This window comes from Porites lutea, chromosome 8 (genome assembly GCF_958299795.1).
Source record: "Porites lutea chromosome 8, jaPorLute2.1, whole genome shotgun sequence".
Lineage (NCBI taxonomy): Eukaryota > Metazoa > Cnidaria > Anthozoa > Scleractinia > Poritidae > Porites > Porites lutea.
The window spans coordinates 33507061-33534947 of record NC_133208.1 but is presented as its reverse complement, the minus strand read 5'-3'; the positions used below and the strand labels follow the sequence as shown (position 1 = coordinate 33534947).

Genomic DNA, 27887 nt, shown 5'->3' with positions numbered 1-27887 from the left:
CAAGGTCCATAAATATTTTCACTCCTTAAATTCACTTTACTCAAGTTAGGACTTAATGCGTAAGAGTCTTCAAGTGGAACTGGGCGTTACCTCGCTTATTTGAGAATCATGCTTCACTAATTTGATAATATAATATATAAAAGTATATACTAATTAAAAGTAAAATGTTATAACTTTTTCTCAAAAACTGTTTGAACCCATAAAAGAAACAATTTGTGTAACTGATCATGTAAAATTTCTTTTATTCACCACCTTATCGCTAGTTTTACTTAGTTTCAATATATATTCTTTCCATTTTCAGAACTATTGTAGATCACTTTTACTTTGGATTAGAAATTTAATTTTCCTATTTTTCACTAACATGTATGAACTTAAGAAACGTCTTTTGCTTCCAAAGAGAGACCGAAATAAACCTCTAATTTTCATTTAGTTTTTCGTTTAGTTTCATTTCAGCAAGGTTATTTCGCCAACTCGGTCAACCCTGACCATTTACCATCACATCACACGTACTCTGGAACGCACGCAATCTGTCCTTAACAACTGACTTTCGTTTTCTTTTTAATTCATTACCATCCTTTAATAGTTATGTTCAGTGAACTTTTCTTAGAACATTCACTGGCGCACTCATAAGCTGTCTTCAAACAGGTCTGTCGGACCGGAGTAGATTTCTGCACACAATTGTGGTATTGTCCATTACATGTGCGACAACATTCAAAGAAACAGAGCTTCATGTACGGTTTGTTTTCAATATCAATTGTACTGTATTCTTTGCAGAAAATAGGGTTGTTTTCAATCCAAATAAGTTTCTGCAATAAGCAAAATAGATAAAATAGTAAAGATTGAAATAAATCTTTTTAAATAGGCAAATAAGTAAAATATTTAAGATGATGGTGTAGGAAACTGATAAAAACTATTAATCAACGCAATTTACACGTCTGTGTATTACTCATTTTGATCCCCGCTTTGGTGTATATTCAATTTGCAATCGCTTCTTGGGTAAACGGAGTGCAAGACGTTTAACTTGAAACACGCTTGAATGAGCAATGGAATAAATCACAAATATAACAAGTAACTTTTCTACCACAGCTCTCGTTAGTGAACCAGGCTTTCCTATTCTTCATTCAATTTTGTCGCTAAAAAATTTTGTAACAGCTTGTTTATGTCTGAAGTGATAAAAGAACCTGTGTGACTTCAGTACAAAGAGGAAATGATATTGTATTATTATTATCCGAATTATAGCAAACTTACTTCGATTTCAGAGCTGTTAGGATCAAGGCAATAATCCGCGCAGTTGCACAAAATATCTCCACCCAGTGTCGTTCTGATTTGTAAATGTAAGCTGTCTTCAGTGGTTCTGCTGACTTCAACTGTCTTTTTTCCTGACGGTCCTGTGGAACCAGTCATCCGAAAACTTGTGCTTGCCGCATGAAATGTATGTTGAATAGAAGCAAAGAAAAGCGAAAAGCATACTAGGAAGGAATACTTCATCTTTCCCTATCAGTCTCATCTACGATTCAACTGCAGTAGTTGTTATTAATAAAAAATACATTAGACGTTTAGGCCATTTAGCCCTCACAATATTGAAACTACAGTACTGCAATGGATGAGTGGTTTTTAGGTATAGTACTGTTAAGCGTTTTGTTCAGATTCGACGCAGTTTGATTATAGTAGTGCATTGTCGTTACTGTCAATCTGACTCCTTGCACAGACTACCCAAGTTTATAACGAGCCATGTACAGCAGAAAGCCCAAGTTGACAAAAAGAATCATATTATATAATCTGAGCTGCCATTTGATATTATTGTCCATTTAAATTATCCTTTTATCTGTTTCAAACATTTTCCGTAGTTTTTTTTTTGTGTGTTTCATTAAAGAGTTCGTCGCGTTGCTTATTAGAAGTCTCTCTCACTAAGGGACCTCGTGGATGCGGAAATTTTGCATTAATTTGTACGTGGCCAAAATCGCGACCGCAACGTAAACAGTGTCTTGTAACATGTGGGTCTGTGTGAGTAGGAGCCCTACTTTTCCGAGATATAACCTAGTTCACGAATTGCCTTGCTTTATCGGTAAAAGTAAAGAAGCTTAAGGACAATCGGATGCTGTTGAGAGGAGAAAACGACTCGAAGCAATCGGATGAATTTCAGGCTAGATTTTGGTCAGCCTCTTTGAACGGCCCATTATGCAGATATATCTTCATATCTCTGTTTGTAGAGATGCTTAGCCTTTCACAGAACTACGAACCGATTATTGAATCACCGCGGAGTAAACAGCAGAGTAAACGACCACAAGCAGTTTAACACCAGCAGTTTTATTGTTGGTTTTACAACACCAGTGTTAGTGGGTTTGAACGTAAACAAACGCCGGCGTGTTAGCTGTGCAGTAAATAACATGCTCAGGGAAGCCGTACGGAGGTTTCTTGGCCGCACTCGTCTGAAGTCTTTACTGTTGTTGATCATTGTTTTACATGTCGCCATTTTTGTTGCTGTGAACTTTTATGTAATACCAGACAATCACGAAGCAGGTAGGTAAAAACCTCAGCATATTCGAATGTAGTCAACCAAGCATGTTATGATTTATTGCAGCAAAGAGCTAAGGCAGCTTAAGAATTGAAAACTCAGAAAACGATTCAAGCTCTGCTCCGAATCATTCACCTCTCCAAAACAGAAAGAATAGTTGAAGAACAAGTATCGGATTGACATGAAAAAGAAAAAAAAAAGATCAAAAGAACACCTAAAGATGCATTTTGTCAATCTCCTTCCGGGTAATTTTTTCATTCGGTAGATATTTTACGAGTTTGAAATGTCTCAAGAATATTACAGATAGCGGTTAACTTGGAAACGAATAAGCCTACATCATTTTAAAAAGTGAAAGTAAGCATAATCCTTTCCCAGTTTTTTTTTTAACACTGAAACACTCAGTTTTTTGCATGATTTTGCAGTAATTTTGTATTCATCTCGGCACAATCTTTCGTTGTAAAAATTGTATATATTTTCGCATTAATATTTCCTCGGTAGGGATGATTGCCAATGGATACGTTGTTGATTTGTCAGCCCTTTCCAAATCAGTGTATTTTCTCTTATCCCAGCAGTTCAAATCCTTTAAATGCATGATTAAACGAAAAGATTGTTATTACAAGTACCGTCTTGTTTACTCTTTATATTAAAAAACGGACACTAAGGAGAATTATATCATGCTTGAGTAAAACACATTCATAACAAACGCGTAATTTGCATGTTAACCCATCACGCTGTGAGTATACTATAATTTCAAACGGGGCCATCCGCCGTGACGTCAGACAGTGCACGATATTCGTTCAGTTCTAACTTGTGTGTAAAACCAAGAGCCATAATATTATGGCTTTTGGTAAAACTCAATGTTTTAGGCTTCGTGGCTCCGTATTAATACTATTTTTTGACTGTCCAATTTATTACGTTTGAGTTCGACGCATCGAAAATACAAAATCAGGACATGAAAAACCAAAAAGTGTATATTTATATATATTCCGTAATATTTTGGGAGGGAAGTGGGTATATGTACATGTACTGTGTGCGCAGCGTGAAAGGAATAGTTTATGACTCCTAGCTACTCCTTTGGCGCGCATGGTATGCGGAGACAGGTTTTCCAGTTGAGTCTGCAATGTGGTAAGCGACCTCCTATACGTCCTAAAACGCTAACCCTACATCAGACCAAAATATGTGATTTCCTCTACCTCCGCAGGCCTATTATAGAAATGAACCGCTATTCTGTGACAAAAGACAAACCCAATTTTAAACCCTCCTTACCACACAACCTCGTTCCCAGGGTTCTCTCCTACCCGCCCTACGCCCGCCCGCCCTACTTTCTCTCGCTCCTTAGGGTGCTTTACACCCCCACCAGAGTTTTCCTTGGTTCACCACTGGTCGTCAGTAAAATCTTAGCGAATCCGCTCTAGTTGTCGTGCAAGCCAAAGTTAAGATGAGAGTGGAACACATCCATAATACGTTCTGATCTTATTGCACAAAAACGTTCGTTCCCGCATAAAAACAACAACAGCAAGTGAACTCAATCGAATTTTAAAATAATTTTGTTGTTATGCCTGAGTGTGGGAACCAAAGTTAAAACATTTATGTTACCCGCCACGAAAAGAGGAGCTATTCTAAGTGGGTTACAATACAATAATATAGTCTCTCACTCATAATAGTAACAAAGTTCAAAGTTCTGGAAAAAAAGAGAGTGAATAAAGAGAAAACAAAACAAGGTAGCACAATTAAAAAGGTAAAACTATAACCAGATACTGATCTTAACATCACTTTAGCTAATCATGACGTGCAATTTAAGTACGCTGATGATTCGACAATCATTGATCCTATATGGAAGGAGGTAGACTACTCCGATCAGTTATTGTCACAGTTTTTAGATTGGACGAATACAAATGGAATGTCTTGTAGTTCAAGCAAATGTAAAGAGTTGATGATCAAAAAGAGAGGCAACCGCGATCTCTATTCACCTATTGGAATGATACCAAGCTGTGAAGAAGTAGAGATTTGGGGCGTCACCTTCCGATGTGACAGCAAAGTTTCAGTGCACGTGAAGAACAAACTTATTAAAGCTAACAAATCCCTACATATCCTTAGAACGCTGCGCAAAGAGGAGTACAATCAGTCAAAAATAGACCTTCTCTTTAATACAATAGTTCTACCTAACATTAATTACGATTATCTGTCTACACCACTTCCGAGTCCGATCTTACACCTGTAAAATGTTTCTTGGACCTCTGTTTTAAAAGGAAATATACGTCTAAGCCTGCAAGTGTTTATGATTTCTTAGAGAGGCAAGACCGTAAAATTTTCAGAAAAGTTTCTAATGCTAAATGAGGACATCCACTCATATCTAGTATGCCTCGTGTTAAACCGTCAAGTTACAATATTAGGAAAGAATTTTTTTTAAAACCTAAGATTAACACCATGCGTTTTAAAAACTCTTTTATTAATCGTTTAGTTTTTAAATATGAATTAGCTATGTAATATACTAGATTTTTTTAATTCTTAATTTTACCTTTTTAAAATTTCTTACACTTACTTGAGTGCGAGGGGATTTTTATCTTTTGATGAATAAAGACTTTATTATTATTATTAATGTCATTATTATTATTATTATTATTATTATTGTTATTTAGATACGATAGTAAAAGAAAACTATAGAGGTAAGGAACGAGAGCACTCTAACTGAATAAGGAGTTAAGGAATCTTATACTGATGAAGATTATTACACTTGCTTTCCTACCATATGTGTCCGTTTTGAGTCACTGGATTGTTTCATAAAAGTGGAAATTTTTATGCAAGAAAGAATGAAAAATGTTTCTGTGCAATAATTATAAAGTAAGTGATCTTATTTATACTGTGCATATATATAACTCCGTTAAGCAAGCGGTATGCTCATGTGGATTTACTACTCTCCACAGGGGACAATCCACTTGTGTTCACCGCTCTGAAAGGTAACGAATCTGAAGTTATACATCAGTTGCTGAAAGGTTTAGAAAGAGATTTTCGCCTCAAAGAATTCTCTAAAGTTGACAATGATGAAAGTCCCTCCGACAGACAAATACTTGAGGCTCATTTGGAGAGAGGCGAATCAACAAACAATAACTTTGAATTGAATTTGGAGGCACTAAGCAATGCGAAGCATAACAAATCTAAAGAGCAGAGTGTAAGTCCAAAGAGAGGCGATAATATGCAAGATGTAAGGATTATAAACGTTACAAACGCGGAAGTTGCAAACGCCAGCTCTTCTGTCTCCTTAGATAAACCGCATTCACAGTGGGACTATGGAAGAAGGCTTTCAGAAAATAGTTCAACAACTCTCAACAAAGGCATTTCTAAAACCAATATAACAATAAAATCCTTAGTGATGACAAAACTAGTGACCACTGTTTTGTCAAATGTCACCGGTGCCGCCTTGAATGTGGTGGTTAAGACGTTTGGTGTTGCTAAGCAAACAAGTTTTTTACCTACAACTCCGACAGTGCTTTTGACTCAACATATCATAGACAGTATAGCCCAAAATATGGAGGTCCGCTTTGAGATCCTGCAGAGTTTTAATAGTGCGGTCATAACTTTAATAAATAAAGGATCGGTACTAATTGGGGGAAACCTTTGGGCAATTTATATGTGTCTAGCAACAGGATTGGAGCTTGGGCATCTTGTACACAGAGAAGATGGGTACGTACTTCGTGACAAAAAATCGATCAAACTGACTCATTTGAGTGGATGTTCATTTAAAATTGAGCCAACAAAAGACTTTCAAGCTATCCCGCCTGGTAAATCAATGGAGATCATGGTCCATACCGGTTTAACCGAGTCGAGGAGTGACCTGGCCCCCAGATGGTACGTGGCGGCGGATGGACTGGAACCAAGGATCATTCCCAACACTGCCAGTGAAGCACTTGACTTCGTATTTTTCCCACCACAGAGAAGAAAATCGTGGGATAGCTTTGTAAACTGCGATGCGGCTGATCTTGGGAATGTTCCCCTTTTAGTTATCCCAACACCATCGGAGGTTGTTGGGTTCAATGCAACGAATAAACTATCTGTTGATGGCAATTGGATTGTTTTAGGGGAGCCGGGATTAGAAGATGAAACAAGCTTCCTAGCAGGTAATTACAATATCTGGTTTTCTTGCAAACGAAACTTTCGAAAACTTAGCGGGGAAGACGAAGTTAGCTCGCACGGAGCAGGTGCCTAAGAAGTATGGGTGTGGAGGAATGTCTGGAGGTAAATGTTTTTCACATGCGCGCGCAAGAGGGGGACTCCAACGACCAGTGAGCTGAGGTAGCTTACTTTCTCTCAAATTTACCCGAAACGAGCTTTTCAGCCATTGTGAAAAGAAACAAAAAAACAAAAACAAAAACTCTACAAATATAAATAGTCAGCTACGTCTCACTTTACCGTGAATCCACTCACAGGCGGCTCATGGTTTGAATTTTGAACATTTTTGAAGTCATTTGTATGGTCTATAAGAGTACAGACATTGGAAATAATTACGTATGTCTTAAGTAAAAAATAGGAAATTTATAAAAAAACTTTTTTTCTCTTCAGGTAAGCTTAATATACCAAAATCCTTTTCACAGTCTACGCGCGACAAAGTCATCAAGCTTAAACTAGGGAGAGTGTCGGTACAAGGAACAGACATATCCTCCAGTGAATCGTACCACATTCAAGTCAATACTTCCGAGATGTCAATCATCATTACTGGAACTGGGAATGCCGGAGTGTTCTATGGTGTCCAGACTCTTCTTGCCCTCATCACCAAAGAAGGCCAGGTTCCTGAGGTGCAAATCAGAGACTCTCCTCGTTTCTCATATCGAGGGCTGATGGTTGATATTGCCCGGAATTTTCAACCTAAAAATGAAATATTGAAGCTACTGGACGTCATGGCGATGTACAAAATGAACAAACTTCATTTCCACCTCACAGATAATGAGGGATGGCGACTGGAAATACCAGGAATCAAGGAATTGACTTCAGTGAGCATAGCCTTTTTCAGACGTTCAGATAGTAGAGTGCGGCGCTCAGATGGTGGGGAGCGAGTTAAATCGTACGCGGGGAAAACAAGGGGAAAAACGAGGGGGGAATGGGTCGAGAGCGAGGGAACATTCCGCTCGTCAATTTTTCTCCCGCAGTCTACTATCTGAACCCCTGGTGCAGGCTACGGAAAGCAAGGGATCGGAAAATACAATTTGATCGTTTTATGAAAATTTCTGTGAAAATGCGTCAGGTGAGAATGTTGTCGGAATACCTGATGAAGGATTTCAACAACCGTATGGGCAACTGTTTTTCCCTTTAAGTCACCTAACAAATTTTTCTCAAAGCTTTTTTCTTCTTCTTCATGGAATAAACTCCTTGAAATTGCTATTCGAGAAAATTCAACACCCCTAATTGGCTTCAAAGTATACCACCATAAACCAGTTACCGGATTATGAAAATGGCTTGGCGTTTAAAACCTCTTATTCTGTAAATTGGAAATAAAGAACGACTTATCCTGCATGTAATGGAATACTTTTATTTATAAAGCGAGAACAGTCTTCTTTGAAGGCGCGATTAACTTTTCCTGTTCGTTTCGTTATCGTTTAGGTCGGTGCCAGAAGATGCCATGACTTACAAGAGAAAACCTGTATCTTTTCTCATCTCGGCTCAGGTCCCGACACCAGCACCTCGGGCACTGGGTTCTACTCTACTGAAGACTACAGGGAAATTTTACGTCACGCAAAGAGACGTCATATTCAAGTGATTCCGGAGTTTGACTTACCAGGCCACAGTCATGCCGCCATTAAAAGCATGATAGCTCGTCATGATAGGCTGGTTAAGGAAGGAAAGGAGTCCGAAGCAAAGGAGTTTCTTCTAAATGACTTCAAAGACGAATCTCGGTATTTCTCCGTGCAATTTTTTACAGACGATACAGCCAATTCTTGTTTGAGGTCGACATACAGGTTTATTGAGCGGGTGTTGAGAGAGCTAACAAACTTACATCACGATATTCAACCCCTGACTGTTTTTCACTTTGGAGGAGATGAAGTTCCCGAAGGAGCATGGAGGAAATCACCCGCGTGTGAAAAGATTGCTAAAATCTTAAACTTTACATATAAAAGCGTTCAAACGCACCAAAAATTAAAAGAATACTTCTTAACACAAATATCAAATATTACGGCAGAAATGAACCTCGCTTTGGCCGGGTGGGGAGATTTCTTGTTCGAGAAAAGCAGGCGTACACTTATTCCAAGAGATTTTTTTTCAAATAAGGAAATTTATTCGTTTTCGTGGAGTGTGACAGGTGCAGTAAAAAACCTCAAGGAAGTTTCTTTGATGGCTAATCACGGATACAAGGTGAAAATCATCATGTTTCAATGTATTATTTTTTCTTGAATGTTAACGTAAAATCTGAGCTTCTATAGTCCTATCAACTCCTTTAAGCTAACCATATCGCTCACTTATAGTAGTCATCTCATAGAATAACAAGTGAATGTCTTTTACAGGTGCAAATTACCTTTACTCTATCAGATCAGTTGAAAAGTTTACATCTTTTATAACCTCCCCCACAGAAGCTATAGCAGCCAAGTCCCCAGACGTGCCCTATTTTTGGTGAAAATCTCGACATTCTGACACGACTGTGAGCCATGACATCGCCCTAGAAACCCACCCATTTCCCCCCAGTATTCAAGCAGACAAAGGGGCAAGAGAGAACCACTCGGGACCAGGCCCACACCCCATTTATCCATTTTTTCAATAACGATCATAAGGGATGACTATATTGGCAACATTGTTTTTTCGGATTCAGTAACAAATACCGTATTCTGATTGGATGAACTATGATTAATCGCTAATAACAAAATATATCTATTATCTGCAGGTTGTGTTGTCAAGCCCAGACTATATCTACCTTGATCATCCTTATGAGCCTCATCCCGAGGAGCGCGGAAAGCACTGGGCAACACCTTACACTGATACCAGGAAAATCTTTGGTTTCGCGCCCGTTGATCTTTACAAAGAAATCACCTGCAATTCCAGTAATTGCAGCCAAGCACAGCAAAACGTTGTAGGTAAAAAATATATTTTATATGCAACCGCTAGACTGTTTACAAATTGTCGTGTTGACTTCTGAGTTGCCCTCTCCAGACGCAATTTGCCTCCTAAAAGACATTCACGAGCTCTTCAGAAAGATTCAAAAATAAAGGGCTCAGTTACATTATGAGTTGAAAAAGTAGTTTATCAAAATCAGCTAGTTTTGAAAGCTGACTTTTCGAGCGCTACGTTTTCGTCAGAGCAATGTGCCATCTCTTAACGTCACCTTTTTTTTATCTCTTCGAGCGCTTCTTCTTCTTGAGAAAACTAATTTTCGGTCAGCCAACACATAATGGGGGGTGTGACAGCAAAGCATTGGGATTTTTTCAATAAGATTGCAAGCTGAGACAGCTCAGATTGCAGTGCGTGTAGGTGCAGCTTATCAACAGACGTTCCTCAACCCACATATAAAAGCGGCTCTAACGCGTCCAACGTTTGCTTTAGGTATCGAGTCAGCGTTGTGGGGCGAGACAGTAAGAACTGCGGAACAAATGTATATTATGCTCTTCCCTCGGCTTCTTGCTGTGGCAGAGCGAGCCTGGCACAAAGCATCATGGGAAGAGGTCACTGACAGGCTGACGCGAGAACGTGAAAGGACTGGTGACTGGGAGAGGTTTGCTAACACTATTACCTACAGGGAACTGGGCCGACTGGATGAGATGGGTGTACCATACCGCGTTCCTCCACCGGCCGCAAGGTAAAAAACAAGAGTGTACTTCTGTTATCATTAAGAAAAACCTTGAGAATAGGCTACAAGTCAGACTATCCGCTTAATCAAAGTTTACAGGAGGTATCTAACGTGGGGATGAGACATGACTATATTGTAAATTGTTTCTGTAGGATTACAGGGAGGAAACTTGAAGTCAGGACTGCGCTGCCAGGCCTTAAAGTTGAGTTCTCGCGAGACGATGGAGAAACCTGGAATGACGTCACAAGTGGCGGCGTAGAGGTTGATGGGAAATTACAGTTGAGGACAAGGTAAGGAATTAGGGTCGTCCATGGTCAATTATTCTAAAAATATTGTTAGAGCCTACAACTGAAAGATGAGCAGAAGCTCTCATGCACGTACACCTCAGTTGAGTGTTATGGGGCGACTGATCACATGAAATCGTTATGCCCATTCAGTCTTTTGAGTTTTCATGAATCCGTCTCTACCCAAGACCAATACGAAAGCGTTGTGCTTGGAAAATCTAAGATTGTCTAGTAAGATTTGTTGAATTTCTGCTTTGAGACTTGATTCATACAATTGGGTGCTCTGACGTCAGTTTGTGGATAACATTGGTGAAGATGAATAAAGAGAGGAATTGTCGTGTTTTCCCTTGAGACGCTTTCTGATAACAAAACTGATAAAAACGGCCTCATAGATGAACGGTTTAGTCTCCTTACTTTGGCGTTTCAAGCCAAACACGGTGTTGAATTGCTGTGTGGTGATTAAAGGGAACGCATTCCCAGCGCTAGTTCCAGCGTTGACGTCAGACACTGATGAAGAAGGGGTTATTTTCGAATGAATTACAGTCATCATAAAAACTCTGAAAACAATACTTTTTTGCTTATATTAAAAAAAAAAATCCTTTCTTCACTGGTTAAAATCACACAACAAAATCGTCTGAGGATGTGTTCAGGTGTTTTTCATGTTTATTTTTTTGTTCATTCTTCTTTTTTTCTTTATCCCTTTATTTCACTGTTTAAGATCCGCTGATGATGAACGCGTGAGCAGGACGGTCGAGGTTGAAACGCTGATCCCTAAACTAGCTGACCAGAAAAACGAGAAAGAACAAGATTATAAAAAAACGAGTAAACAATTACATCACATAAAGTAACAATCTCCCAGCTAGTTGATTTACCACGTGAAAGGTTAAGGCCAAAAAGTGCAGATCGAACCTAAAGTAACGGAAAACAGAATAACAAACCACGAAGACACCATGGAAGAAATTCTTGCAACGCGCGATTTCACCAAGAGAAGAGCATTCAAAACCTTGGAGTAGTTCAGATAGAGAAGAATATTCACAACAAAAGAACACAACCAAAAAAAGCTGAGGTGGTATCTAAATCCAAAGATATATCAAATCAAACCAATACTAAAAACGTGCACATAAGAAAGAAAATTATTTTTTGGAAAAACAATTGAATTAGTTCCAGTCACTGAGAAGGATAAAAAACATGACCTATAAGTTTCGTGTAGATTAACGCAGCCAAAAATTATACTGACGGTGTTTCATGCAAAATATTAACAAAGAGATGCGTTTGAGGACAGATGCTCGTCGCCCCAGAGTGTGTACAAGTATTGTGCTGAGCATTGTTCAGGCAAACTCCATGGTAAATCGCTGGAGGGGAAAGGGTTCAATGTAAACTGTAGCAAAATTATCGCAAAATCGACAGAAAAATGACTACTACAGTAGCCGTGAGTTTGGTCATATTTGACGTCATGAGGTGGGGTGAGCAGCCTTTCACTGTGGGCTTTGCGGTGGCCACTTCCATCTCAACAAGCCTGCTATAACGAGAACCATCCGCTGACCTGCGAGATTGATATAAAACAGGGTATCATTAACAATAATTCAATTTCAAATTCTAATTCTGCCACTGCTTAAGGGGCATGCGGACTAAAAAATTGACTAAGCAGGTCAGGAATGATTTTTATAAACCTCGTTTATCTTAACTTAGGCAAAAACGAGTTAAGTTTTCATTAGAAAGGTGGGTGTACTCTCCTACTATTTGGAATTTTCTTTACATAGGCGTGACTAATTTGCAAGCCAACATCACCTAGAAATTCTGGTCTATGTCAATTTCCTAGTTTTAGACTTGTGACCATTTGTTTGATGTTTATTTCCCAATAAAAGCAGCTTTAAAACTGTCGAACCTTTTTGCTAGGGACGGAACCTTTGTAATAAGGGCGGAACATATTTATATCAACATCGTCCACATGGCTTTTAACTTGTATTTATATGGCAAAGAGCAACCGAGTCCTGAACAACATTTAAGATTAATCAAAGCGGATGGGTGTGCAACTGAAAGCACATTATCGAATCTGAATATGAGTTCAGTCACGCTGTGTTTGCTACACAATAGGCCAGTTTACAGCTGTGGACTTAGTAACTTAGTCCTTGAGTGAAAGTCAGGCTCAGGTTCACCTTGTTTAATGACAAAAACCTCTTTCCCATTCTTGTGGAGATTAACTTAAAAAAATACTAAATAACATAATAAGGCAAGAAGGTTTGTATCAAAACAAGGTTAACTCCAGCCTCGTTTAGAGAGTTTTCACATGACGTCACGGCGGCCATATTGATGTCCCAAACCAGTCCTGTGGGAGTTGAACTCTTTTCTTATGTAAACGCTTTCTTTTGTTCCCATAAATTTGCATAGATGCTGATCACGTGAGTGAAAACGCTCTAATGCTTTTTCCCATTACGTACCCTGTCCACCCACCAATGGCATTTTGAGAGACCTTTTTGCCAGTCCTACGTACCTGGTCCGTAATTTAATCTTTCCTTTCACTGTTGTATCACTGGTGACGTCCTTCCAAGTTATGCCATCAGCGGAATACTGAACAGTTAGTCCTGGATAGATAGCCATGGTCTTCAACTTGCCATCTTCAGCACTACAAATATAAAGAAAAACGGGGAGAATTATGAAACAGAGAGGGAATCTTATGGCATTGGTAGGGAGAAGGGCATTTCACTTAAGTTATTTTTAGATGTTGTAATTAAACGGAAGTCTTATTCCTGAGACGTCATACAATGGCGGAACTGCCACAAAATTGAGTTAAACGTAAAAATAACAACTCAAAACGTTAAAAGAAGGTATAAATCAGTGGCAGATCCAGGGGAGGGGCCCCCCGTTATTTTTAGACCAAACTGAGGCCTGAAGGGCCGAAAAAAATGTTTTTTAGCCCGGCCCCCCCTTATCTCAGGGTTTGGATGACCGGACCCCTCCCCCCCCCTCCCTTATTTGAAGGTCTGGGTCCGCCACTGTAAATAACACAGCAAATAGAAAATGAGGCTCTGCTGCACAAAGTTAAAGAAGATGGAAACGGATTGTAATTGTGGTTTTTGAAAACTCGTTAGCCTAACAGTATATCAAAGTTCATTTTTGTTGTTTGTATGGTTGGAGGTAATGCTTGGGAGACAGATCATTTGTCACGAAGCTATGATTTTGTCGTTCACATATAATTTCTCATGTTTGTCCATAGCCTGCAAATAAGGACGTGTCGGTTGGCATTATTAAAAAAATGAACTGGACAGCCGTGCAGGACACATCTCCTTTAATTAAGCGTGCTTCTGACCTGGCCCCTGGGGGAGGAACACGATATTGTACGCCCATCTTATCCAGTAGAACCAGCTCTCTGTTGCCCAGGGCACCCGCAAATTTAACCCAATCAGCTTTCATCATTTCGTCTCTTTTTTTCCTGTCGGTAATATCTTCCCAGGATGCTTTGTGCCATGCGCGTTCAGCCAGTGCTAGCAGGCGAGGGAAAATCATGGCGAACATTTGGTCAGGATTTCGTACGGTTTCTGTCCATAAATGACCTTGCATTCCTAAAAACACAGAAAATAGGCAAGAAATTTTCCTTTTTGAGGCCGCCACCCCTGCCGGGTGCCCGCTGGTGCCTTAGAAGCTTAGACTTTAGGGAAGTGCTTGTCTAGACGGTGTTTAACTCTGCAGCTTGTTGACTTATTCATCTGCAATAGTTGATGTGGCTTCGGTCTAAAAGCGAATAAGCATAAACAATAGCCTTAACTCCAATAATGCTATAATTATACAGTCAATACCTAGCAACCGTATAGTAACAATTACGCAATCGAAATTGTGTTTCTGGTAAAAACACTAAAAAGGACTATTGTAATTTGCTTTCCTTATTAATTCCTTTGTAACGGCAGATAATATACAGCACTGAAGGAAAACGTTTATATTTGGATTAAATCAGCAAGAACGAGAATGTGTTCTTTTAACCCAGCCACATCGAGAGAATAATTTGATAAACTTGAATCTTTACTGAATTGAAATAACAGACTACTTTGGGACTGTTTCCAACTCTTGACACCCAAACACTTTCAACAGCACGCCATATTTCCAAATCCAGAGTTTTAGCTCCCAAGAATTTTTTTCCTGGCCGATTGGCTGTGCGAGAATGTTTTTTTGAGTGAAAACTTTCGGGATGGAAGTTCTTGTACCTTCTGAGGTATTACCTTTTCCCCGCTTTAACCTGAAATTTTCTCCAAAATTTTGTGGATTACCAATGCCAGGCTTCCGCTCAAAAGAGCGAAAAATTTAAAGGTATTTTGTAAATGGTACCACTCGTTTCGATACGAAAAAAAAATCAGTACCATTCGTCGAAAAATTTTCACCGAAGTTTTCCATACAAATTGTAAGCTCTCTGTAAGTTAAAATGAAGCGGACATCTAGAGTAACAGCCCTAGCAGACAAAAGAAATTGAGAATCAACCTGAGTGAAAAAACATTCATCTGGAATCAAATTTGATCTGTAAAACAGTTACATAATATGCGGAAGAAACGACTTATAATTTTCTGTTGAATCAAGAGTTGTGTCTTCAGTTAGCGATTTGCGCTATCATATTTGGAAATGAATAAAGTTCATATCTAATGTTTTGTGGACAGCAGATTTGCTTTGGAAAAAGGAATCACGATACAATATGCCATGGTACATAAAAGGCTTACTACTTATTAAGATCCCTTTAATCTCCGTTATATTCAAAAGACGAAAGATGTTATGATATAGGCCCATTGGTAGAGAGAATATTTCCAAGAAAGCCGCCATACCTACAACATTTCCCTTGTGCATTAAATCAGGACAGACGTCTTGAGTTCTGCAGAACTCTTCCCTGGTTAGTGGGGCTCCGGTGCGTTCTACCTTAATATTTGCATACAAATCATCTGGCATAAAACCAAATACTTTTGGAGTGTCCGTGAACCGAGTGGCCCAGTAATACCCACGCTCCTCGGGGTCAGGTTCGTACGGGTGATCAAAATACAAATGAGTGGCTTGGGCCATGACTACCTGTAAAATTAGGAAAACATCATGTTATGGGAAGAGGTGTTTGTATGTTAATTGCTTTCTTTTATTTTAATAAATGGGATTAAATGGGTCCTCCGCATTGCTTAAATCCTTGCTTGCAGAGGCGAGCAGGACAGGTAACTCGCTTGCAGAGTTTTTCAAGTCTTGTAGGCAATCTTGCTTGTTTTGCTTACTTATTTCTTACTTGGAAATGATACGATGCTATTAAAATAGGTTTGGGTATAGTAAGTGGGGTATGGCGCGTTTGAAGAAAATTCGCATATTCACAAATAATGTTTGGACCGTACCTTATAACCAGCGTTTGCTAGTGCATAGGCTCTTTTACCGCCACCCCATTCCCAGATATTGTTCCAAGCATATCCATAGACTTCCCTGTTCGCCATTAACTTCCGATCATACGGAGCACTTTTGACATCCATAAGGCCATCTTCCCATCCAGCGAGATCGAGGCTGTAATTGGCTGTGATATTAGAGATACGCTGAACAAAATAATCTTTCAGCTGGTCAGCAATTTTCCCTACGGAGCTATTTAGTCCCAGTCTCTGCACGAGATTATTACACGCGGTAGAGTTCATCCAAGCGCCATGAGCAACCTCGTCTCCACCAAAATGGAATATGGTCAGCGGTTGTGAATCGTTATGCAAGTTCACCACAGACTTGACCACGTGTTCAACAAAAGTGTAGGTGGATTCTATGCAAGGATTTATGGCGTTATCGCTATAGTATTGAATGGATAAATATTGAGATGTGTCGTTGATTTCATTTAACAAATACCTTTCTGCTCCAGCCTTATCTCCCTGAGCTAATAATTTGTTGTATCGTGCGAGCATAGATTTAATAGCGGCATTCCCATGTCCCGGCATGTCAAATTCAGGTATGACTTGTACGTGACGCTCATTTGCATAGCGGAGAATTTCTTTATAGTCATTGACCGAGTAACTTCCTGACCCCGAACTGGTGGAGTCTGGGCCCGAACCAAGCTGTGATAGTAGGCACTGCCCGTCTTCTAGATCAAAACAGCGTTTACTGCCAACCTGAAGAAAGAAAAAGAATAAGGATAAACGAGAACTTAGTGTATAAAATATGCCGTACACATGTATGTGCATCCTTTTGTTTGAAATCAATTGTCCGCTTGGTCAGAGTTAGGCCCGTTTCAAACGTCGTGCTACTCCCGTGCCGAACTCAATTCATAAATTACAAATGCATTAGAATACATTTAAAAGTTTGCTGAACCGTTTCTTTATTATTGTGTTTTGTTTTCGGCAACAGCCGTTCTATTCGACTGAATTAAATTCGACGTCTGAAACCAAGTCGTGCTAGTGTCGTGCTGCAGTCGAACTACAGTCGAGCCAGCTTAGCGCGGCAGTGGCACGACGTTTGAAATAGGCCTTAACTGTGCTGCACTTCGCAGCAAAGCCTCCGGAGGGCAAAATGTTGGCTTAGGGGAGGGTTAGGTGCGCAGTTTCCCAGACACGTATAATAATTCCAACCTTCCACCCTCTAAACGACATGTCGCTCCTTTACGTCATGTTATTTTAATTTACCTCAGTTAGTTCCGGTAATCCGGGAATCTCCAGTCTCCAGCCTTCGTCATCAGTGAGGTGAAAGTGAAACTTGTTTAACTTGTACATTGCCATGACGTCAACCAACTTGAGGACTTGGTCCTTAGGGACAAAGTTGCGTGCCACATCAAGGTGCATTCCTCGGTACCCATACCTCGGAGTGTCCCTGATTGTCAGTTTGGGGACTATGCCTTCGGAGGTCCTTATTCCAAGAAGAGTCTGCACTCCATAGAATACACCTGAAGGACCCTTACCTGGGGTTAAAATTCAACACATTTTTAGAAGTAAAGAAAGATAAAAATTGTGTACCAATAAAATGATGTTCGACGCATAATCTGATGAGTGACCTTAGTCAAAATTTGTGCAAAGCCACGCATGGGCAACACAGTTTGGGTGATCAATGCCTATTGCAACTCAATCGCTGAACTGTTTCAGTAAACGCACATTAACGGATTTTAGATCGATACCACAATATAGGAAGGCTCTTTCTAATTTAAATTCTGCGTATCCTTGACACTGGCACTCTGATCAAACTTCCATAGAACATAGCGGGCTTAAAAATCAACAAGGAACACGCCAGAAAGAGTGACGTTTTATTTTTTCAGAGAGGATCACGGGTAGAGACTGACCTGTGATGGTGATGGCATTCTTGTCAGCGTCAACTTCAAGGCTGTACGACTCATGCGCACTTGGAAACTGCTGACCGCTCTTGCCAGGCACAGAAACGTCGCCCATCATGAGCTTGATTACTTTACTTTTTTGTGGTGTCGAGGTTACTGTAATCCCAAGTTTGTCTGTTTTAAAATAAAAAAATACTCCCTGTGCTTCATAAAAATCATTTGTCTTGCCTAAAACAGCTGAGTCGTCACTCACAACAGGTAGCCTATTGACAGCAAGCAAGTTCAGGAAGACGAGGCACGTTTAGCCCAGACCTACCGCTTTTTCGGCTATCTTGTTTATTTTTAAAGTGCTATGAACCTTTGAGAAAATTGTTTTCCCCGTTTCATCCGGCCCGCTGTCTTTTTTCAAAACCGCCACCTTCTTTTTACGCTAATGGGCCTTCCCCAAACATAACGTCAGAGCAAGTTTGCCCTCGTACTCAGGCGAAGGCACACTCCAATGCCGTTTCAGTTTTTTCTGTGTATGAGCTGTACGTGTCACTGCATTTTTGAGACAATTTGCAAGATAATCAGCGCATTTGCAACGCTCTCTCTAGGAAAGGTCTTTTGGGAATGAATGTGATAAAGAACGTGATAACTTTTCTCAAAAAATGATTATTTCTTTATGATACCTTTCAATAGAGCAGCTTCTTTTTCTAGTCCAGCATCAACGTTTATTAACCAATCTGACGTAACAACCACGTGATACTGTGTATCAATATTCATATCCACTGGGGTGGGGATGACTTTAGTTGCCGCTGTCTCTAAATCTGACATAAAGTATTTGACGTAGCGATCCTCAGGGGTGTATGGATTGTACAAATCTTTGACAAAACGCTTCCATTTTTCTTTGGTGTCAAAATTTCCTACAAATGTAAGCTCTTCATCATCAGTATTGTTTATGACTCGAGGGGTCAACCCTTTTGCCGTGACGTACCACCTTGGCATGACGTCAGTTCGAGCAACGGACCAATGATCAGCCTTGAACTTAAACGTCAAAGAAGCACCAGCAGCAATGTCTTTGAAATCACTTGTGGTTTCAAACTTGTGGAGGCAACCATTGATATGGGTCAGACGGATCCCATAATTTCCAGGGATAACGTATCCTGCGGGGTTATGCTTCAGATGCTTCGATTCCATGAGTCTGATATTACAGAAGTACACGACCCAGTCGCCGTGCTTGATAGGGACTTGTCCTTTGTTCGTCAGGGTTATTTGCGACAGGAAAGTTAACTCAGAGGCCAAATTATCAAGGACGTCATATCGTACCTCCATGTTGGAAGCCAAATAATCAATGTCCCCTTGAACAGAACCTAGAAAGGCATTTTGAAGAAACTTAATTTGCATACTCTTGGAATAAACACGGATTGCAAACAACTGGCAAAATTCGTGCATTTTGATAAAAGAGATCATATTTATGTCCACTGTTCCCATTCTACTATGTAACAGTTTGGTTTTGATGACAGCACTCTAGTACCCGGCCCTGGGGGGGGGGGGGGGGGGGGGGAGGGGGTGCTACTCCCTATAATGGCCTATGAGGGGATGCTCCCCCCGAATTTCCTTGCATTACTAAGGCCCGGGAACTTAAGAAGCAAACGTCTTGATATAACAGTATTGAGCATTTTTTCAAGCGTTATTTCGGTAATGTTGATTTTAATGTGCGGTACTGCGGTATCATCTAGCCCTACGGTATCCGGTTTTTCATCCTTTTTGCGGTATTCGGTAAAAGAAGATCGATCCTTCACGGTATTGCGGTACCATTTATTTGCACTCTCCTGTCTAATACAGGTAAATACAATATTCAGCTAGAACCACAGTAAGCTAAATAGGTAAATAAAAGTTAGACTTTAGACTTAATGGTAATGACCGGGCTTTTCAATCGTTCTACCGATCAATTCAAGATCTTCTCATGTTTACTCCAAATGTCTAAGGTTGATGTCTGGGGCATACATGCTTGAGGTGGCAAACTCGCGAGATAGATACAGCTTTCAGTGAAACGTGACCCATCACAAAATTCGGTATCGGTATTTGGTCAATTTTGGACACGGTATTTCGGTGTTTTCCAATTTTTCTTACGGTATTGCGGTATTGGGTACCCCCCAATGTCCCTCTCCTAAATCAGAAAGGCCAGCATACGACATTAGAAGTCATCGTAGCAACTGAGAAATTTACAAACATTGCATTGATAATGGTGTGAATCATTGAAAGTGACAAGTCAGTGTCAGAATCAAAACAGGATCTGTTTGTAGCTATTGCTCGTTATCGCAGCTGAAATTAGGAGAAGCTATTAGCCTAGGAAACAGAAAAGTCGGGTCTTTCTGCAGGTACCGTCATCAGAAAAGAATCAAAGGAACCGAACAATAGATTTCTCCCGGGGGCTTAATTGTTTGGTTGTATTGTTTCTTTTGTTGTTCGTAATCGGTGCCTCGGTACCCACAGAAGGAACCGAAAAGTCGTGATCGCTTTCTAAATAATACAAGGGCCGGAATCTTCTCCATCGCATATTATGCTTCAAAGGGTGTATTCATCCAAATAATGAAGTCTATCGGGCTGTATTTTCCTTTCTCCATTTCTTTGAGGTTTTTCATTCTGTTCATTTTAATTTCTTTATAAACGAAGAACGTTTTGTTTTGAAAGGTGAAGCTTCGGTAGGTCATTGTGGCCTATTCGTTCGAAAGAAACGAGAACCGCGTGAATAAATCGATAGTGTAACCCGCAATGGTTTAACGCTCCAAGTATTTCTACTGGTCCACACCTAGCATGAATGCCAGGGTAGCAAAATAATTTACACAAGCTTGTTTTCCTAAGTATTTCCTTTCATAACTAACCTGCGACTATTTGCAATAACCCAGCCATCGCTATCCAGATCAGTGCCATGTTTGTGAGGTCGACTTGTAGCAAGTCTATAAACACATCCGTCTGTCTGCTATAAAGGAAAATGATCCTATGCTATAAGCCACCGTCACGATACGCCTCATTAACTATAAAATCGTTAACTTTTCTCCCCAGGGGGTATTCCTGGGAATTTGTAGCGTGGGTTTGCCGTCCGGCTCTTAGTTTTTTCGTTGTAAGCGTTTCCAGATATATAGATAGATAGATACCGTATTTATTCGAATAAGCGCCCAACCTCGAATTAGCGCCCACCTCGAATAAGCTCCCATCCTAAAGGCAGAAAAAGTTAATAAGCGCTCAGCCTTGAATTAGCACCACCCCCTCCTCCACCCAATCAAACTCAAATAAGCCCTCACCCCCACCTTTCACAGCGGTCAAACGAGTGAAATTTGCAAAAGTTAAGCGAAATACTTCAAAGTTAAGGTTGCTACTCTCACTATCGAAAGTTTAGGGTATTACCAACATCCTGTTAGTTTACTAAACTTTTTAAAAGTTTACTAAAAAAGTTCTAAGTGATTGAAAACTGATGCTGACGTTATTATCGGCGCCATTTTCAAACATGATTCTCTTCTAGCGCGAAGCGTTTTCAGCGAAAAAAGCTCAAAATTTTGAGAAAAATGGAAAGATAGTTATGTTGACTAACAGATTTATACATCTTTACCCATTTTTCTCTAACTGGTAAATGAAATCCCAGCAATAAAAAACAAAAATAACGATTTAGACGTTTGACCGCGGTGGTACCCCCACCCCACCTACTTGAGTTAATAAATTCTAATAAGAGACTTCCCCGAGGATGGAGTGTTCTTCAGAGTATTTTACAGAAACCTTGCTTTGTTACTTCTTCGCGTTTTGTTATTAGCATTTATTGTTTTGTTGCAAAGTAAACTTACTTCACTTGCTGAAAATGGTGAAAATTTAATAAGCGCCCAGCCTCGAATAAGCGCACACCTCGAATGAGCGCCCACTCTCAAGGTCCAAAAATTTGATAAGCGCCCAGGGCGGTTAATCGAATAAATACGGTAGATAGTTTATTTAAAATCATATTGCAGCCGACAGATTGAATTAGGCGATTATTTACAAATAATTATGATTACTTAAAAATACCAACACTAATATAAAACAAAGGAAGCAAGGCTGATTATTTTTTACCAAAATTTGGAACGCTCCACGATTATGCGTGTTATCCACTACTAAGCTATCTATAAGGAAAAATGAAAGAAACGAATAACAAAAACAATACGTGAATACATTACAGTATAATTGTGATTTGCAGGCTTGTGATAGGCTCCTAGATTTGTTAAAAAATACGAAATAAAAAACGAAATCGACATGAAAAAAGCAATCGAAACTTCTACAACTATAGATCAGGAACATAGTTTAAGCTTTTAGCGCGTTGGAAGTAAAAAAATTTCGGTGTGTTTCTTAGGTTCGACTAGAATGTGTGAGAGAGAAGGCCGTGGAGCTTATTCTCGTTGTTCTGTACAACTTCCTTAAATATTTTGCCTACAAGTTCCTGCTGGCGGTCTGAAAGTTTAGTCAGGCTTGGCTCAACTAAAGACTCATTGTACGGGCAGAAAGGGAAAATAATGCGCATAGCCCGCTTTTGTACTCCCTCAAGTTCATTGGAGAGATACGCGGGAGGACTGTCGTGAAAGACAGGACATGCATACTCCGTGATAAGGCGAATGCAAATGCAGAAAAAGTGAACTAATGCAATAACTCCAATCGAGTTATTGCGCGAAAGTTAGAGGGGAAGCAAAAAAAAAAAAGGTGTAAGGGGTAGGGGGAGGGGAGAAGAGAAAACGCTTGCCCTCAAACCCCACGATTCTGGAAAACTCCCCTTGATATTTCACGGTTCGGTTCATTTGTAAATTGACAGCTCGTCAAAATAGAAGTATAACGAACAGACTACCTGGATTACAAGATTTGTAAAATTACTTTGTTCCCTAATAGAACGTGGCCGTTTTATGAGTTGTACTGTGAACGGTTTTCTCTCTATATAAAGAGGAAAGTACCCTGGGCACCAGAGGCTTTTCATGGGCGGTTTCCGGTTTCGGTCAAGTCTTAAAAAGTCTTCGCCGCTCCTGTCTTCGGCCTTCGGCCGAAAACGTGTCGGCCTGTGGCCGACGAAACGAAGCTCCCCTTCGCACGCGTGAAAAAACCTCTGGTACCTAGGGTAAGAGGAAAGAGGAAAGAGGAAAGAGGAAGTTCAAAGTGTTCGAAAACATGGTTTCGTTTTCTGAGCCCAGCGAAAACCAAACACTAAACTTGAGATCTAAAAAGCAAAGCATTTCAGGATCGCTTGACTTTTCTTAATCGACATATGATAGTTTAGATTAGATGGATTTTTTCGATTTGTCAAATTTTTTGAGAATATAGGACTGCCGGTCATTTAAGGTCCATGTGGTTTTCGTCCATTTGATCTTCATTCAATGTTGAAAATTGAAAATCAAAACTTCACAATCGTGATTTTCAATGTTTGATTCCTCAAAAATTGAAAATAAAAAATTTACAATCTCAATTTTCAATGTTTGTTGCTAAGAAAGGTAAAATTAAACATCATTCTTCAATATTTTGAACATCAAAAACTAAAAATTGAAAATGGCCAGTTAGTGGTTTTAACTTTTTGTTTTCAATTTCCTCTTCCCAAGACTCAAGCTATTAAAAATTCAAACTTAACAAAGCAATTCATGTGTAACGGTGTTACTGCCGGGTGAAATCCAAAATAAAAATCGTTTTTTGATTTTCGTATTTATGAAAAACAAAATTGCCAACCGACCAAAAATACCTGTTATGGAAGGGGAGGGTAAAACTGGAAGTGGCGCGACAGCATTGAAGATGGCGGTCGTCTTGAAGTGAACGAGTGTTCCCAACCTCGTCCCCAGGGTCTTCCCGCTTTCCAGAACGGACCCTGGGGACGAGGTTGGGAGTGTTCCGTGTCTTCGTGGAGCTGTCTCTAGAGGAAATGTTACGCTAACAGCAATCTAAGGCCTGCCTGTATCATGGCCGAGACGTTTTCAAGGAAATGAGCTGAAGTTTTTTTCACTGGTAAGTATGCTTTTTTTGTAACCTTGCAGCATTACTCTACGCAATTATTCTACTCAGGGTAGAGCGTTTCGGATCGGCAGTATAAACTGCGGGCTGCGGATCACGGAATATAAAAAACACGGATCAGGTATAAAATGCGAACTACATGCTGTTTTAGTTAGACTTTCTCAAAGTCCTTCGCTTCTCATTTCCGGTTCTCGCTCTCTCGCTCGCTTGCCGCAGAAAACTTTAAAAATTTACCGCTCGCGCTTCGCGCTCGGGAAAACAAATCAAGCCCGACTTGTGGGCAAGTCTATGTTTGAGTCTAATAATATTGTCACTCGACCCTAACCGTGTATAACCCCTTCAATGTGATGTTCACGTTCTAACAATCAATGGTAGCTGTAGCGTCTTGATAAGACCTGTTTAAATAGCAAGACCGGTTTTGGAATCTAACATGAGCCGATTGTATCCGAAACAGCCATAAAAGTCATAACAATTATAATGAAATGACAAATGACTTACAAGTGGCTCAGTTTAGGCCAAAATCACTAAGAATACCATAGTTTTTCACCATGACCAAAATACATAAAACTCTTCCTGTCGGCAGACCAATCGTCTCTGGTAGCGGTGGCCGCCACAGATCGCACTCGCACTCGCTTTTAAAAGACCAATCGCGCAAAAACAAGAGTCTTACATCAAGGACACTACACACTTCCAGGTGAAACAATTTGAGCTACGTTGGACATGTGTTCTCTCTGCACTAACATTCCCCAAGAAGAGGAAATCGAAATCGTTTTTCACCATTACGAAGAGCATTATCAGTCAAATTTAGCTATCCCTACGTCATATGTCTCATATTTGGAGGACTTAATGCGACTTATCATAAGAGAAAATTAATTGAAATTCAACGGCAGACACTACGTAACACGGCACTTGCAATGGGCACAAAAATGGCGGTTCATGTTTTCTCGGTCATTTTCACGGCTTACTTTGATAAACAACTACTACATAGAGTTTTTTCATATTCCCAGTATGGACTCTTCCCGAAACCGAAATCAACAACTTTAATGATTTCACGAACTCTTTCCGCACAACAATAAATTTTACACTCGAGCTGTCTTCAAAACAGATTGTTTTCCTTGACACTGAAGTTTTTAAAGGACCAAGATTCATTCAAACGCATTTTGAGACCTCTCAAGCCGACAGAAACGTTTCAAAATACGCATTTCCCCTCATTTTACCCTCTCAGCGTTAAGAAGGGCTTTGCATATGGAGAAGCTGTGAGGCACGAAACGTTTCTCACAGGACGATCGTTTTAATAATCCCACGTTAAGACAGAAAATTCTTGACGATTCTTGCTCTCGACGATAAGTAAACAAAGTTTATTGAAGCGAAGGGATGAGACGTTAATAATGTTGAAAAGAAGCGATGCGAAGCGATGCGAAGCGAAGCGATGATTAGGCGGTGTAGACGAAGAAAACGATGTACAAAGCGGTTTCGAAAACTAAGAAATAAATACAGCGAAAACTATAGTTAGATTAACTAGAAACTACCTTAAAACTACGAAAACAAACTTTGGATTTCATTAATACGATGCAAAAAGGCTTTAAAAAACGTAACATATCATGCACAAAGTGAAAAGACTTACTTCTGTGTCCGCTTTAAGGATTTCACAACGTTGACGTTGAGCCTTACTTTGATCTTAACACGATGACACGTTGACTAGAACTGAAAAAGTTTCTTGAGCACGTTCGACAATGCTAACTAATACAAAGGATAATAGATTTCTTTGTTTGTAAATCATACGTACGCAGGTATATCCGCGTTAAAAACCACAAATACTATAAGATAATAACGCAAACGAAACTACAAAGGGTTCGATAGGAAATACCTGGGAAATACGAAAAAAACAGAAAATATTAGGCGGTAACAGGAACCTTGCGCTTATTTAGAACAAACTCGGTTAAGGAATAATTGGAGTTGAAGAAGAAATAATTTTTAACTCGCCTTACAGAACGAGGTTACCTCCGGGACCTTGTGGAAACAATCCTAACCGAAGTCCGCTTCGAATACGCGCCTTGTGGCTTTATAAGACAAACCCAAAACATCAACAAAGATTTCGCCGATTGTAACGAGTTTCAATCCCATTCTCAAAAAAGTCTAATAAAACACTAGCACCTTATATTACAGGCAAAAAACACTCGCGCAAATATATCCTAACGCCGCCAATGTTGCTTATCGCAAGGAAAAGATCTCTAAAAGAAATTCTTGTTAGAGCCAACATTTCTTCACTTTAACAACAACATTAAAGGAGTTTTATACACGGTTACGGTCGAGTGACAATATTATTAGACCAAAACATGGCACGTAGTTCGCATTATATACCTGGTCCGTGTTTTATATACACCCAGTCTGCAGTCCGTGGTCCGCAGTTCGCAGTCCGCAGTCCCTCATCTAAGGCGCTCTACCCTGCGTAGCGTAATGCTGCAAGGTGACAACAAAAGCGTACTACCAGTGAAAAAACATTCAGCTCATCTCTTTGAAAACGTCTCGGTCATGATACAGGCAGGCCTTAGATTGCCGTTGGCTTAACATTTCCTCTAAAGACAGCTCGACGAAGACACGGACCCACTCGTTCACTTCAAGAAATGTCAAGACGACCGCCATCTTCTTTGCAGTCGCGCCACTTCCGGTAAGGTTGCTCGAAATTTGCTCGAAATGTGAAATATTGCTCAAATGTTGCCCAAAGTGCGAAAAAGTGCTTAAGAGTGCTCAAAATGCAAAATAGTGCTTCAAACTCAAAAAAGTGCTCAAAAGGTGCTCAGCGCAATCGGGAAAGGCCTACCCGCCGTTGCATCACGCAAAGAACAACTTTATGAGCAAATGACATCTAATCCAGCCTTTACTGAGAGAAATATGCAAAAAGCCAACGCTAATCTCAATATTCTCGTCAGGAGCAGAAATCTTTGGTCACGTATCACACTCTACAGAGCTTGTACGTAAGTGTTTGGCTTGTCAACACTTTGACTACAACAGCGCCGATTGGATCTGTGATCTCCAGCCGATATTTTCGAACAGTGGGAAAGGAATTTATCTTTCAGTTCAGCAGACGTTCGTAGGGCAGGAACGCGTGACGAACCCCTAAGAACGTGTGCGTGGGGGGCTAGACGGTCTGTTAATACAAAATACAGAAACTAAACGGCGAAGACTGTAAAACTAGTTAATTGTGGCCGTGGAGTACACTTAGCTCGAGTCACAAAGCAGAAAAATTAGGAAAAAAGGCCCGGGGCTTGATAAATCTATCATAAATACTTTTCGTCCGAGTTCGTGAAACAAGAAAAATTAGAACTCCAAAAAAGGCCGCTTGAAGAGAGGAGTTATCACAACGACTGAGAAATATTTACAAACACTGTGTTGACAATGGTTTAATTAAATGGTTGAAAGTGACAAGTATGTCAGGCAGGATCCAAACTAGGACCGAAGTCGCATTGAACTAAAATTGCAGTATTTTTCGCCTTGAACTAAATTGCAGTATTTCCCTTTTGCACCATTTGTTTTAATTCGTCATGCTGTCGATGCTCTTTCGCTTCCTTGAATCAAAATAAGGGAACTTAAGATGGAGACGTTTTCGGGGCGACGGCGACCGGACTGGCAGAGAAAACCTGGAACTGAGGCAGCCGTCGCTTCCCGTCAAAAATCGAACATCAAGATCGCAGTGAACTCAGAAGGACGGTGCCTTTAATTAGAAGAATACTGAAGAGGAAAATATGGCTTCACATAAAGAATTACGAGAATAAATATTTGCTGTGCAGACAACATGAATCGGATGAAGAGTTTCTCGTTTTGTGGGAAAATTATGAGTCCAAAAATCCCGATTTTCCTCGGGACAGTTACGATCCGTTCACACTAAAAAACATGCGGGATGCAGCTGAGTGCAAGGCAGAATTTCGTGTTGAAAAAAAAAAAGATCTCCACAGGCTTGCCGAAGCCTTGCAAATTCCAGGAACATTAAAATGCTACCAAGGAACCGTATTCTTAGTTTGGTATTGAAAAAATTCCCGGGAAATACTTGCATGCAACAACAACAACAACGGCAACAACTTTATTTCAGTATTCCCACGT

The 27887-nt window shown here is 40.0% G+C and overlaps 2 protein-coding genes across 2 annotated transcripts; one reads left to right on the top strand and one right to left on the bottom strand.

Annotated features, from left to right (window-relative positions):
• Positions 1 to 5708: 5708 nt before the first annotated feature.
• Positions 5709 to 11421, top strand: LOC140945602 (chitobiase-like). Its single transcript, XM_073394614.1, has 7 exons — positions 5709 to 6630; positions 7073 to 7500; positions 8108 to 8857; positions 9381 to 9570; positions 10037 to 10289; positions 10433 to 10570; positions 11283 to 11421. Exons 1-7 carry the CDS (start codon positions 5709 to 5711, stop codon positions 11410 to 11412), a joined length of 2811 nt encoding a protein of 936 aa, XP_073250715.1. The 3' UTR covers positions 11413 to 11421.
• On the bottom strand, positions 11373 to 25554 carry LOC140945878 (beta-hexosaminidase-like). The gene is made up of 10 exons (XM_073394936.1): positions 25414 to 25554; positions 20672 to 20769; positions 18476 to 19156; positions 17814 to 17978; positions 17167 to 17438; positions 15910 to 16656; positions 15367 to 15604; positions 13872 to 14124; positions 13056 to 13187; positions 11373 to 12107 (listed from the first exon to the last, which is right to left on the bottom strand). The coding sequence occupies exons 2-10, from the start codon at positions 20718 to 20720 to the stop codon at positions 11954 to 11956; spliced, it is 2691 nt and encodes an 896-aa protein (XP_073251037.1). The 5' UTR covers positions 20721 to 20769; positions 25414 to 25554; the 3' UTR covers positions 11373 to 11953.
• Positions 25555 to 27887: the final 2333 nt, after the last annotated feature.

Coding starts and splice junctions, on each gene's coding strand:
- LOC140945602 (XM_073394614.1), top strand. CDS start 5,709: ATGCAAGATGTAAGGATTATAAACGTTACAAACGCGGAAGTTGCAAAC. Junction 6,631..7,072: donor TGAAACAAGCTTCCTAGCAG/GTAATTACAATA, acceptor TTTTCTCTTCAG/GTAAGCTTAATATACCAAAA. Junction 10,290..10,432: donor GTTCCTCCACCGGCCGCAAG/GTAAAAAACAAG, acceptor TTGTTTCTGTAG/GATTACAGGGAGGAAACTTG.
- LOC140945878 (XM_073394936.1), bottom strand. CDS start 20,720: ATGGCACTGATCTGGATAGCGATGGCTGGGTTATTGCAAATAGTCGCA. Junction 17,979..18,475: donor AGAAGCTGCTCTATTGAAAG/GTATCATAAAGA, acceptor ATTTTAAAACAG/ACAAACTTGGGATTACAGTA. Junction 14,125..15,366: donor GCACAAGGGAAATGTTGTAG/GTATGGCGGCTT, acceptor CTGTGTTTTTAG/GAATGCAAGGTCATTTATGG.